Below are 13800 nucleotides of genomic sequence, written 5' to 3'. Positions count from 1 at the left end.
TCTTTTTTTTTGGTTATTAATGGAACTGGATCAGTCACTGCAATTCGTGAAGAAACACTGAATTACTTCCCAAAGAATATATATTAATAAAGCCCATACAGTTTTATTGCCATACAAATGAGTCCGGCTGTCATTATTTTAAAACAAAAATGCTTTATGTGTTCTTGATTTGGAGGCGGAGGGATACTTACGCTTTCTTTGTAGAGGAGTGGCAGCTAAGTAGCGATAGGTGACGTTGATGGCTCCTGAGAAATTAGAGAAATCTTTGAAAGTGTGCACATAACGTTCTGAATTCAGCTGATGTGTGGATGTTTCCCTTATAAGTTGTTTGTCTCCTTCCTGAATGCCAAGAAGGAGGCAGGGAAAATAAATAAATAATAGATGGTCATGGATTAAAGAAAGTTTCTTCTTACACAGTGAACATACGGGTTGCTATGTAACTTGGGTATTTTATAAATCCCAACTACTGGCACCACAGGCTGGAGAACCTCATCTCTCCCCTGAATTCCCAGCTAGAGTCTCTACTACAGGCTCTCCTACCCTATTGTTTTCTTTATACTTCTCTTCCATTTGCTTTTCCACAGCATACATTAATAACGGCATTCTCTTGACAAAAAAATCTCTACGTGAAAACTCCCACTGCCTTTATGTTAAAATTCAAATTCTTTACAATAATTCAACGATCTTAAAATTTCACAATAATCTACTTTACAGTCATGTAAAGCTAATTCTTACTGAATTTCCCATATTTGAGTCATATTAAGCTATTTCATCTTCTTTAAGCATTGTTCAATAATACCAACACATTATTTCTATATAATTATTTCTGGGTAATTTTTTAACCAAGAAGTTTTAGTCAGTCACTTATATGGCCACTATAATCAAAGACTGTTGAGAATAGATAGCCACGGTTCTTGTGACATCAGTGTTTTTTCACATGTCTTCAAGATATCTTAGTTAAGTTACATTTGTACCAAGTCAAGGAAATGTCTTCAGAACTTGACTAGTTTTTCCCATGATATGTTTGCTTGTTACTTGTGTGTGTGTGTGTGTGTGTGTGTGTGTGTGTGTAGTATTCCATTGGAGTTGAAGTCTGGTCCTTTAATGTTTAAGATCCCTTTTATGTAATTGGTAATGGACTTATGTCATTCAATCTTTGAGAAGGTTTATATTAAAAAAATAGATTCATATTTAGCTTAAAATATATCCTGTTAATTATTAATCAGTCCCTTTTTCTCTCTTCTTTAGTATAAGTTCAATAGTAGATTTAATTATCTTATCACGATTTGATCAAGTCTTTATTTGTTATACATTATTAGCAAAATATCGACTTATTTGGCCTTTGTATAAGGCTTACTACCACAGGTAGAATATATTCAAAGATAACCTATTCAGAGAATTTTGTTGTTGTTTTTGGCAAGTGTCTACTGTACTGTGTGAAGTTATATGGACCTATTTCTACTATTCCCTATAGAATGGCAGGTCAGGCATGTTCAAGCAATTAACAAAATAGAGGAAGTAAATGCTTTTGAACCAATTTGGTCCTCATATTATCTGCCTGTGGTCAATAAAACTTTAGTTAAACCCTGTTATAAAAGATTAGAGAGGATTCAAATACAAATTTTACCTCATTTGGAACATTCAATACTTTGCATCACATTCAAATATCAATGGAAAAAGAGACTGACTCAAAATTTTAAATCAATGGCCAGACTGGAATTGTCTTAGAATAAAAATTGAGACTAGTAGACCATGACTGGGAAGAGCTTTCAGTCTGGTCTTTGCTAATTCAAGATCCATTCTAAATATCTCTTCTGTATATTCAATTATGGGTTTATTTTTTAAAATATTTTATTTATTTATTTGACAGAGATAGAGACAGGCAGCGAGAGAGGGAACACAAGCAGGGGGAGTGGGAGAGGAAGAAGCAGGCTCATAGCAGAGGAGCCCGATGTGGGGCTCGATCGCATAATGCCGGGATCACGCCCTGAGCCAAAGGCAGACACTCAATGACTGAGCCACCCAGGTGCCCCTCAATTACGTTTATAAACCTATACTTGGTCTTCAATACTGTATTTCTATATTTTATATTTTTTTGATAACTGAGAAAAATATGTTGTCTTGTACAATATTTATAATGTTTGCCATCTATAAGTTACAGACTTTCAAAATATATGAAATTATACCTTGAATTCTATATTTCTTATAAATATACTAATTGAATATCTATTGAATTCTGATTACTGCAATTTCTTTACACATAAATATTTTCATCTTTGTCTTTCTGAAAACCTATAAAATATTATTACAGTTTTAAAATAAATTTAGGATTGCTAAAAAGTAACTAAGGACTCAGTTCAGTACCAACTTCTTTAATAACGTAATAATGTCCATTATCAATAGGGTCTAGGAGAAATATCTATAAAAAATCACAGTAGTCACAATTCTGAATTCATTTTACCATTCTGTTCTTATGTGATGTTACATTCTAAAGGAAGTGCAGGATATTGAATATTTCTTTAAGAATTCTATCTTGAATGTGTAAAAATCCAGACCTTTTCTGTGTTAAGATAGAGTACATTCATCCTGATTGAAGGACATAACAGAATATAAAATGAAATGGAAGTTATATGAAAGCACTTTATTAAATTCTCGAGAACAAGCTCCTTTACACTTTTCAGCATAAATAAATAATGCAACTTTCACCTGAGTCAGCCTTGTTGGCTGCTTTCCAGAGGCATCTACCTGAACAGCTAGGCTCTCCCTGGATACCTTCTTCCTGTAGCTACTGTGCCGTGGTGTATTTCTCAGTAATAAGACAAAGCTTTATGACAATCATTTTCTGGATAGGAATGCAATTCAGTGGACTAGCTGCAGACTAAGTGTATACCCTGGTGGCTACTTTGAAGATGCTCACAGCCCAGAGGCTAAGTTGATTGGGCATGTAGCGTCTCTTCTACTTAGTTTGCCTTGTAACAGTATTTGTCTCTTACACGGAGCTTGGCTTCCTTTCCCAATGAAAGGCACAAATGTCCTGAATATGTAAGCAATACATTAAACTGTTATATACCAAGGATTTCAGGCCACAAATGGATTTTCTAGCAAACACTGCAGAATAGAATGTGCTAAATAACTCCAGAGATCTTTTACTTGTAATTGTTTATCTGATTTCTCTGAATTATAACTATTATTTCCCCCTGAAATAAGGAAGGCAGGAAAAGAAAGATCTACTAATGTCTATGCTTAGCAAATTGTACACATTGTGGCATTCTGGAGTCAAGGGGAAAAAAAAAAACCTGAATGAGATAATTTTGTAAAAACTGAAATAAACATGGATAAAAGGGTCAAAAGGGACAAGTGTTACAAAGAAACTACATTGTATACTAGTAGGTGGCTGGTTTTCCCTGGCTATTAAACATTTTTAGAAAAACAGTTTTAATGTAGTTTTACATTAATTATTTAAATGTTTTAAATCTTTATACATATTAAGCCTTGGGATAAAATTTAGCTCTAAATGCATTTAGGTAAAAAAAACAAACAAACAAGCATCTAGTAAATAGTGAGAAATTAAAGTAATAAAAACACTGTCATTAAATTTTCAGTAAGGGGAGTGCTTGTATTTAACCATCATTTTAACTCACTTTTTCTAACTTAATATATAAAAATAATTACAATTTTTAAAATGAAGGAGCAATCTCTTCTCTACACTTGGGCTGATTTGTAAATTGACTAGATATATGCATAATCTAGCCAGAGAAAATTTCATTGAGAAGTACTCTAGAGTAAGAGCGGCTTCATTAAATCACACCTTTTACATTAGATGGGTAGGACTGAAGCTTGGATAGAAATGTGTAAAAATCCACGAGACAGGGCAATAGTACTTGATCCTCTTACAGATATACATTCTATTACTTCTTACACATTTTATAATGAATTTGAAGAGGTTCTATATCAACAAGATATAAGGCTGTTTGCTGCATACAATGGTCTTTTGTCTGTTTAAAATGAAATACTATTGCGTTTGAAAGTGTCTCACAAATGCAGCAAGTCATTGAATACAATACGCATCCTGCCAATACCATGTGTTTGATTTACAAGATGTGATTTACTGCTACCAGTAGACACAGATGCAAGAGATAAATTTTTATTACAAAATTAAATCATTTATCAAAAGCTCTCCTCGATAATTTATGATCTTTAATTTTATCCAGAAAAAATAGGGCGATCACGTGGGCCTTGTCTTTAAGTCTCATAAACCTAACAATTAGGTTTAAAAAAAGGTCAAAATGCATCTCATCAGTAAGTTTCTCCAGTTTGCTATGTTTACCTAAATCATGCCTAGTCAAATTCCATTCATCTATGGTGATTTCTACGGATAACAGAATGAAGGGACCACAAGATCAAGAAGTATCTTGAATGTAAAAGCCATAGGCAGAGTCAGAATCTAGGAATCTGGCAGAATTTTGTCATCAAAGGACAATGCTAATGGAAGCAAGATGCTTTACAGAAGACCTCCCCAGAGGATCTGTCCCAACTAAGATCAGATGGTTGGCTTACTGATATAGACTAGTACATGGCAAATCGTGGGTAGGTAATATCATGTTCAATTAATGAAATAAAACATTTTACTGGAAATGCCCTTTGTGGTTATTGTCAGATTTTCTCTTGCTAAGATATTCACTGAAACTTTCAGCATGCTTGCATGGTGGAAAGTACTTTTCAGTCCTCTCTGTGTCCAAAAGATTTTGATTTTCTGGAATACGTGAACAGGAGTAATAACATAAAGATTAGGATTTTTCCAGACATCTTAAGTTCAATTCAGATAGAAAGTGAATAAGCAAAAATGTCCATGTTATTCTCATCAGACACGAAATGATGTGATACTCATAATGGTAACAAATAATAGAACTAATTGAGTTCTCAGAATTAGCCAGAGTCAGTCCTTTTGTATATTTCTAGAACTTACTTAAAAATTGATTTATATATTATATACTAATTTATCTTTTTTAAACTACTGAATAGTTTTCACATCATTATCTCTAGTTCTTGAGGTTCTATACTACTTTTCAGTGAATATAAATATATAACATGGTGGCCATTTATGATTATTCAAAATCAAATGAGGTGTCATACATTACAATAAAATATTACCTCTTAACCAAAGAGCATAATTAGTATCATTAATTAAAATATAAGATTTTAAAAATTTTGATGATAATGTAAAAAAATTGAGAAAGTAAGGACTATCTTTAAGGAATTTTTAAAATTCTACGTATATAAAATTAAAGCTCAAAAATTATTATGGCTATACATAAAATTAATTCAGCATAGTGATGATAGTTAATTTATTTATAACCAAATATACATGTTTGAACTACTATATGCAGCATTAAAGAAAACATTGCAACATAAATCAGAATAATTGGAATGCTGGTATTACAGAACTAATACAAAAAGTAGCTAGATAGGAAGTATACATGTTACAGTTTTGCTCAAACCAAGGCTATTCCAGTAGCCTGGGATTAAAGTTAGGTTACAATCGGACTAAGCCTAATTCGACTTAGACCTTATTTGTAACAGCAACAACAAAAATAATTAACCTCCAAAACTTACCAGAACATAGCTGTCTTCAATGTACAAGTTCATAAAGAGAAGGAAAATGACAAGAACTCCCAAGAATGACACTGTGGAACGTTTTCGCAGGCATCTCATTTTATCAAGTATTTCAAAAATATGCTTCATTTGACAAAATTTAAACATTCTATCCTGTGGAAAAGGGGCACAGAATTACCGACAATTAATTTTGGATGTAAGTATGTCTTCATAGGTATCGAAAGCCAGGCCTTTATAAAACTCACCCTTCACCTGTGTAACTAACGTTGTTTCCAATTTCACACATACGATTTTCACAGATTATTAATATCTTAACATAAAGTCAATGCACTGCTTTATATTGATGTGGAGTAAATAAAAATAAAAAGCAAATCTCAGTTATTTCTGAATAAATGAACACTGACAATGGTAATGCAAAAAAAAAAAAAGTCCTTTGATGAGAAACAGAACAAAAATAAAAGAGAAAGACAGACATTAAGGTAACGTCTACGTCCTCATACTATAATGTAATGAAAATGGAAGAAACTAGAAGCATGGGCCTAATATTGATCTTGGAGTAAGTGCACTGAAAAGAGCACCTGGGAGGGAACCTGGTTCAAGGAAAGAGAAGTCATAAAGGAAGTTAAACTTTGGGCTAGGTCCAAACATATCTTTGAGAACTTGAGTTACAGAATTATTTTCCCAGTAATTCTTGTTAAGTCCTGGGGTGGCGTATCTACATGGCCTTGCTTGACGTACTCACTGGAAGTCTAGCTGTTAACAATAATTCATAGACTGCAAAAAAAGCAAAACTAACATCATTAAGATTAGTGGAGATCTAATTTTTTTTCCCCATTCTACTCTTCTACATTTTTGTGTTATCTTCCAATCCCTGATTTATTTAGATTACTGATCATTTGTTTAAAAAGTATAAACATATCTGGAATGGTCAGAAGACTCGTTGAATCATATTTTGTCTAAAATCAAATATAGTCTGGAAACTGTACCACTTCTAGTTGGGTACTGGGTCTCCCTGAGCTCAGTGTGAGGATAAAGTATCATATGAATAAAGAACTTCAGGAAGTGAAAATGGACTGTCCCCCAAACCATTGCATGATGTCTAGGACATAGCAGGCCAACAATGTGTTTTCAATGAATTAACACAAGAAAGAATTTATGAATCCTTATAAGTTATAAGAAAGAATATTAGGAATTGGGAGAAAGGCTTAACAAAGGCGGAGAAGGGAAGAATTCTGAAAAAGAAAAATAAGAATTACTGTTCATTTTCTTTAGCCATATTTTTCTCTAGGGTTATTTTTATTTTAATTTTTGTTGTTGTTGATTTGTAGAAGTTTTAAATATACGTGTAGAGATGCACACATATACTTAGATGCACACATACACACATAGATGCACAACATATGCTTATGTTGAAAATATTTAGGTATCTTCCCCAAGTATTACATTTGCCGTTGGGTTTGGCCAGCAAACCCTGAGGCAGTGAATGAAAAGATTACTTAGTAATCTTAGTAGGAGAAAGGAGAGGGCGTGGGAACCAGATGCTCTAGGCGAAAAAGGTCCCAAACCAAACTGCCTCCACTTTTATTGTGAACGTTATCAACACATAAAGGGAGTAAGAAAAACAAGAAGGAATGTGACGCTTTAATAATCAGGACAATGGCGTAGGGAGTGTACCTGTGATTAGAACAAGCTGTGCTGGTGACGTGCGTGCAGGCAGGGAGCACGTGGAGTAGTGACCCCCAAAGTTAAATGTTTCTCTAAGCATTTACTCCCTGGAAGAGTACATTGAGCCGCAGCAAGGATCTGGCTGTTTTCAGCCCAGAAACTGCAAAGGAGGCCCAGTTTTCCAGACACTGCTTTGCTTTTCAACTACTTTCATCCAGGGAGGCATGTGTTTTATCAAATCTTATCTAGCCCGGCATTATGAATTCCCACACTTATCTTCTTCTGGTCTGACTTTTGCAGTGCAGTGGTTTTGATTTCAAATTTATTTCATACATATGGCTTTTTTTGATATCGTGTTTAAGAAATCCTTCCCAATTTTGATGTTATACGGACAGTCTCCTTTATTTTGTTTTTGTTTTTTTCATGGATAGATTTTTAATATACCTAGAACTTATCTTTTTGTCTTTTATCATGTTGTAGAATAATTTTATTTATTTGTTTTTCATCTGGAGAGCTGATGGTCTTCGACTTACAGTGCAATATAAATGCTAAGTCAAGAAGAAGTATATTCTAATTCTATTCTTTTGAGACGACAAAATGTAAATAATGTGACTGCAAATTGAATTTGCAAAGTTCAAATGTAGATAATTATATATAAAGAAAATAAGTATACCTATTAAAATTTGCTAAATACTTACTAAATGCAAGGCAATACAGTTTACATGGGAAGCTCATTAATCTTTCATAACAGTGCTGAGGTTTTAATACTACCATTAGTTTTACAAATAAAAAATAAAAAAAGAAAGAAAAAACCCAGGGTTTTCTTGAGGTGTCTCTATAAGGGATGATTCCAGTTTTCAAATATTAAAATTGATCAGAGTCTGCTCGATTAACCACTATTGGTACACAGTTTATTAATTAGGTTTCATATGACATTTTAAACATATTGTTGCCAACAAACTATCCCACATATATGATGATAATAATTTGTGATACCGATCTCTTGAATAAAATAGAAATAATATAAAAGACATAAATTCAATTTTTTGGCAGAAAGAATTTTAATTAAATCTACTTAGCCTAATAAACATATAAATATATAATGTGAGGAGGTGGGTGATATATGATATTTCAAGTAATATGAGAAGTAGAAAGTATAGTACTTCGGAGGCAATATTTCAGAGCACTCTGCAATAATGCAAAATAGTATAAGACAACAACAAAAGCCCAGGTTGTAATTCCAGAGTTGACAAAGAAAGAAAGACAGAATCCTGAGAGAATAATGGCGACCATCTAAATTCTAACATCCAATCCTTCAAGTTAGAATCCTCCAAAATCCATTCAGAACAATCAGAGTGCAAATAACCGTCCACAGTGTACGCCCTCAGCGTACCCAGGAGAACGATAATAGCACGAATTTCACTGTACATATAAGTGAAAACAATAACACCCAGAACAAGCAGATTGGCTGAGGAGCCCAAAGCAGAGCAAACAAACAACTGGAAAACAGATCAAAATATGTGTCATTTATTAAACAAACAATATCAGAGAAACCACAGTAAAAGAACATTAAGGAAGCTAATAATTCATCCAAACTCCTTTCCCATCTGAAATAGAATCATCTGGGTCCAGGAAAATCCAAATAAATACTCAGAAAAAAAGAAAAAAAAAACCACCTAGAATTACAGTCAATTAAATTTATTGAGAGGAAAACAAAATAGCTGATTTCAGGCAGGGGAAGGGACTATATGGTTAGGCTATCTTTGTGTTATGCCATGAAGCAAGGAAGCTCTTAGAGATTAGTAGGAGCATATCTAAAGGACACAGAAAACAGCTTGAAGAGACTTCTATTGAGAAAATCTGGGAAAATAAATCCATCGACAAATGACTATGATTGATAGTAAAATATTGAATTAATATAAATTCATGCATATAGGGCAATAATAAAAAAAAGAGAAAGAGAAAGTAAGAAACCTATCTACCACAATTAGAGGTGATGGCTGCATCAACTTCTGATTCTAGAAATTGGTCATTGAAAGGAAAGTATTAAGGTTTCTTGCATTTTCAGGAGGATCTGTCTTTCATCCACATACAATGATTGGTGTTTTCAGATACTGGACAACAGGCAGCACAGGGCAATCTCTGAGGGAAAGGAAATGAAAGAAGCAAGTGCCAGGATTTTTCTAGTTTGTTGCCAGAAGGCAGTTTTCAAAAGTCAGGGCAGGACATTGATGGAAGAAATTGAAGAAGTCACAAATAGAAAGATATCCCGTGTTCATGTATTAAAAGAGTTAGTATCATTAAAATTTCCATACTACCCTAAGCCAATAGATTCAATCCCTATCAAAATTCCAATGGTGGCATTTTTTTTTTTTATAGAAATAGAAAAAACATTCTAAAATTTGTCTGGAGTGACAAAAGACCCTGAAAACCCACGGCAATCATAAGAAAGAATAACAAAACTAGAGGCATCACACTTCCTGATTTCAAACTACTGTATATTACTACAAAGCTGTAGTAATCAAAACGGTATGGTACAGTCCAAGAAACAGACACAGTTCAATGGACAGAATCAAGAGCTCAAAAATAAGCCCACACATTTACAGTCGACTAAATATTTAACAGGAGAGCCAAGAATACTTGGTAAGGAAAGGATAGTCTCTTTAATAAATGATGCTGGGAAAACTGGACAGCTATATGCAAAAGAATAAAATGGACCCCTATCAGCAATTAGAACAATTAGAACAGTTTTTGCAATGCAAAGACAGAAATAATTCATGTTTCCTTCATCCACAATAGTAAAAAATTGTAATAGATTGGCCATCAGATAGAGTACTCAGAAGAGTATTGCCTTAGTAGTGAGGTGAAATTAGCCCAAGACTGGAGGCTTCTCTGACACCAGCACTCTGATGGCAAATATCGACAAAAGGAATTACTATTAGAAAGGGAAATTATAATGAGGGTAATATGCTGAGTGAAATGAGTCAACAATCAGAGAAAGACAATTACCATATGGTTTCACTCATATGAGGAACATAAGAAACAACAGAGAGGATCATAGGGGAAGGGAGGGACATACCACATTCCAGAAACTGTTCTAATTGTTCTTTTCCAGTGATTCCTTGCCAGTTGTTGGATAGTGTTCTGACACACATGCACTAAGTGCTTAAAGACATGAGTGAAACGCTTTGTAGATCTCTCTCCCTCCCTCCCTCCCTCTCTCTCTCTCTCCCTCCCTCTCTCTCTCTCTCTCTCTGTCACTCCCTCCCTTCACTTGTAGTCTGCATGTAGCTTTCTCCTCTCTGGTGCTCTGCCTGTGAATTCTAGCCATGTCAGAATCTCAAACTTCTCAACTATGTCTCCTCACCCTGGGAAGCCCACTGCCTCATTGGATTCTCTCTCCTCGTACTGCAGCCTAGAAACTCTGAACAGTAAGCTGTGGCAATCATCTCATTTGTTTCCCTCCTACCAGGAATCATGCCCTTTTCTGCTTGTTGTACAAAATGCGAACATTTGTTTCACATATTTAGTCTAGTTTTTTAGTTAAGGAGAGAGGGTAAGTCCTCCCTCTATTTCTTCATCATGGTCAGAAATATCTTGCTGGTTATACAACTCTTTGCCTGTACTTTCTTCTCTTTTTTGTGAGAAATAGTATTGCATTATTGTCTTGCTTTTAATGTTACTTGGGGCATCTAATGGCACCTGTTTTTCTTTCCATTATAAATGATTTGGCAAATGTAAAATGGATTGGTTGTGTTGCCTGGAGCTTGTTAATTTTTTCTTTCAAGTAGGTTCCATGCCCAGTGTGGAGCCAGGTGTGGGGCCCAGTGTGGGGCTTGAACTCATGACCCTGAGATCAAGACCTGAGCTGAGATTAAGAGTTGGATGACTAACCAACTGAGCCACCCAGCTGCCCCTGCTTAAGTCATTTTTTAAAAGAAAAGATTTTCAAACTGTGCTGTATGTGTGGGTGTGCCCACACATGCACAAATACACACAAACTCAAACTTGAAACTCTATAAAAGAAACATATTTAAAACACAGTTATTCAAAAAGGCTCATGACAAAGGGATGAGGCAAAGTATTTGAAGCACATTCAAACAATGAGATACCACAGTTTGGCACCCCGATATATAATGTGAATGAATAAAGGCCATAAAAGCATAAAACGACTCAATTAAGGCCACCTTGTAAAGCTAAACGGTACAATTCCCAACAAACCCCCACCAAACAACACAACCAGCAACTTCTTAAATCAGAAACAACAGAAGATTTCATAAGTCAAAATGCCTAATGTTAGGGGTCTATAAATTCTCACAGCCCACGACAGGTCAAGAGACCAAACATTGTGAAACATCAGAACAGAAACATGTATAAATCAAGAACTCTTAGAAACATAAGCACATGTTTATGGATCTGCAAACACAGTGAGAGATAATAATATTCTTCTCTCAGAATCTGATTTTAAATAGTCAAAAAAATATCAAAGACAGAGCACCTGAATAATCCAACATTATCTCTTAATATTTAATTTTTTGTGTGTTTTTAAGTATATATAGTAGGTAAGGATTTTAAAGAATGTTTCCTGTCTGACCATAAACCAATATAATACAAAATAATCCAACAAAGGAGGAGAGAGCCATATCCCATGAGAGAGATACTGATGGCTTAGGTGGTAATGTGATGGACAGAAGCAGAGAGATTTACAAGCAAGGTAACTCCTCGATATCATGGTAGCATTACTAGGTAGCCATTTTTATTTTTTAAAAGATTTATTTATTTATTGGGGGGGGGGAGTCAGGGGAAGAGGGAGAGAGAATCTTTAGCAGACTCCACCCAAGTGTGGAGCCCGACATAGGACTCAATCCCACCACCTTGAGATCATGACCAGAGCTGAAGAGTCAGACACCCAAATGACTGCACCACCCAGGCACTCCACGTAGCCATTTAAAATCCATAGACACTCTGCAACAGCGTTAGTCTCTCAGGGTCCTACTGTGAAAAGAAAGCTTGTCAATACAAGTAACTAATAAAACTGACTATTGAAAACCGCGAAATTGAGCTTGGCAAACTCAAGCTCACCATCCTTTACAAACTGGAAGTATTACAAGAAAGTAGAAACTTGGTTTGAAATTATTAAACAGGTGAGCACATCGTGAGACCATAAACTGCACTAGCGTGCTCCTGCTTGAAAATATCAGTCACACAAATGAGGACAGATTATGTGAGCAGTCTTTTGGTTCCATGTTCAAACAGTGTCTTATTTGTTAAACATTTTCCACTTAGTCTTTGAATAATTTTAGAGCGGTAAAAAGTGTTTTTCAGAGGTCATGGGTTGATTATTACAGATTAGGTTCATTTAGAAAAATGATAACTCATATTATCATGGTTTAGATGAATTATTTTCTCAGGATGATATATATCATCTTTTATACCCTAAATGTCATGAGAAATTTATTTGCTAACAACATATGCTACAACACACTTTATCTCCTGCACGTGTAATGGGACATGTTTTGTTTAGTAGTTTTACTGCAAATGTTTTCAAAAACAGCTTCTTCATCAGAAATTTATAATACAACACTGTTGATTGTGAATACAGTTATGGAAATAAGGGCATATAAAATCCCTACTCCTCTGCTCCGAATGTATGCCGAATTGGCACATCTGGTTCAATAAGACTTCATCTTTCTTTCTTTCTTTCTTTCTTTCTTTCTTTCTTTCTTTCTTTCTTTCTTTCTTTCTTCTTTCTTTCTTTTTTCTTTCTTTCTTTCTCTCTCTCTCTCTCTTTTTTTTAAAGAATCACATTCTCTTTGGAAGACCCAGGTGTTGAATGTTCACATATATGAAACTACTTCAAAGACATAACTATTTAAAAATCATTTGGATGTAATGCTATACCAAATAATTCATTTTTTAAATGGAAATAAATTATTTTCACTCTATAATTCCTTTTGTAAAGATTATTACATATGAATATATGGATAAATATACTCTATATAAAATGTATATTACATTTTCAGTTATTTACATACAATTTTGAAATTATAAATAGTGTGGCATATAATCCTATACACTTATATACACATAATTATATAAATATAGCTATAATCACTGACGATGAAACAAGTAAATCAGTGAGAAGGTACTATTCTTTCTCACTACTTAATACTAATCCTACCTAAATTTTGTCTTCTTAACTTTACAAACCATCTCCAAAGAGGATACAAGACATTCTTAGTAATCTTTCCGCCTATAACATTATTTTTCTCACCATTGTGTCCAATCTTCTCTCCTTTCTTTACAACCGTTTGGCATTACATGATCTACCTTACAACCATTTTTTGAACAAGATTCAAAATTTAGATCTTCAGCTCCTTCCTGAGCCTATTTCCAATTTTTGAATAGTGACTATTATCTCTAGGCAGATTTCTTGCTATTCACACAAACGCAATGAATCTAAAACTACAGGATGGTTTTCCATTCCAGCTTACTCATCCTTGCAGTCTCATTTTTGGTAGG

The 13800-nt window shown here is 34.3% G+C and overlaps 1 protein-coding gene across 9 annotated transcripts in view; it reads right to left on the bottom strand.

Annotated features, from left to right (window-relative positions):
* The window catches only part of MGAT4C (MGAT4 family member C), a 710947-nt gene that overhangs the window by 13117 nt on the left and 684030 nt on the right, over positions 1-13800 (bottom strand). For all 9 annotated transcript variants that reach the window (XM_087868878.1, XM_087868879.1, XM_087868884.1 and 6 more), the window contains 2 exons: positions 5614-5766; positions 192-339 (listed from right to left, as the gene is read on the bottom strand). In XM_087868878.1, coding sequence (XP_087725004.1) covers positions 192-339; positions 5614-5766 — 301 coding nt within the window. The remainder of the gene's footprint in view (positions 1-191; positions 340-5613; positions 5767-13800) is intronic.

This window comes from Ursus americanus, chromosome 17 (assembly GCF_024610735.1).
Source record: "Ursus americanus isolate L20-20 chromosome 17, mUrsAme1.1.p, whole genome shotgun sequence".
NCBI classification, from domain to species: Eukaryota; Metazoa; Chordata; class Mammalia; order Carnivora; family Ursidae; genus Ursus; species Ursus americanus.
The sequence above is the reverse complement of the archived record's forward strand: the minus strand, read 5'-3'. Positions and strand labels throughout refer to the sequence as shown.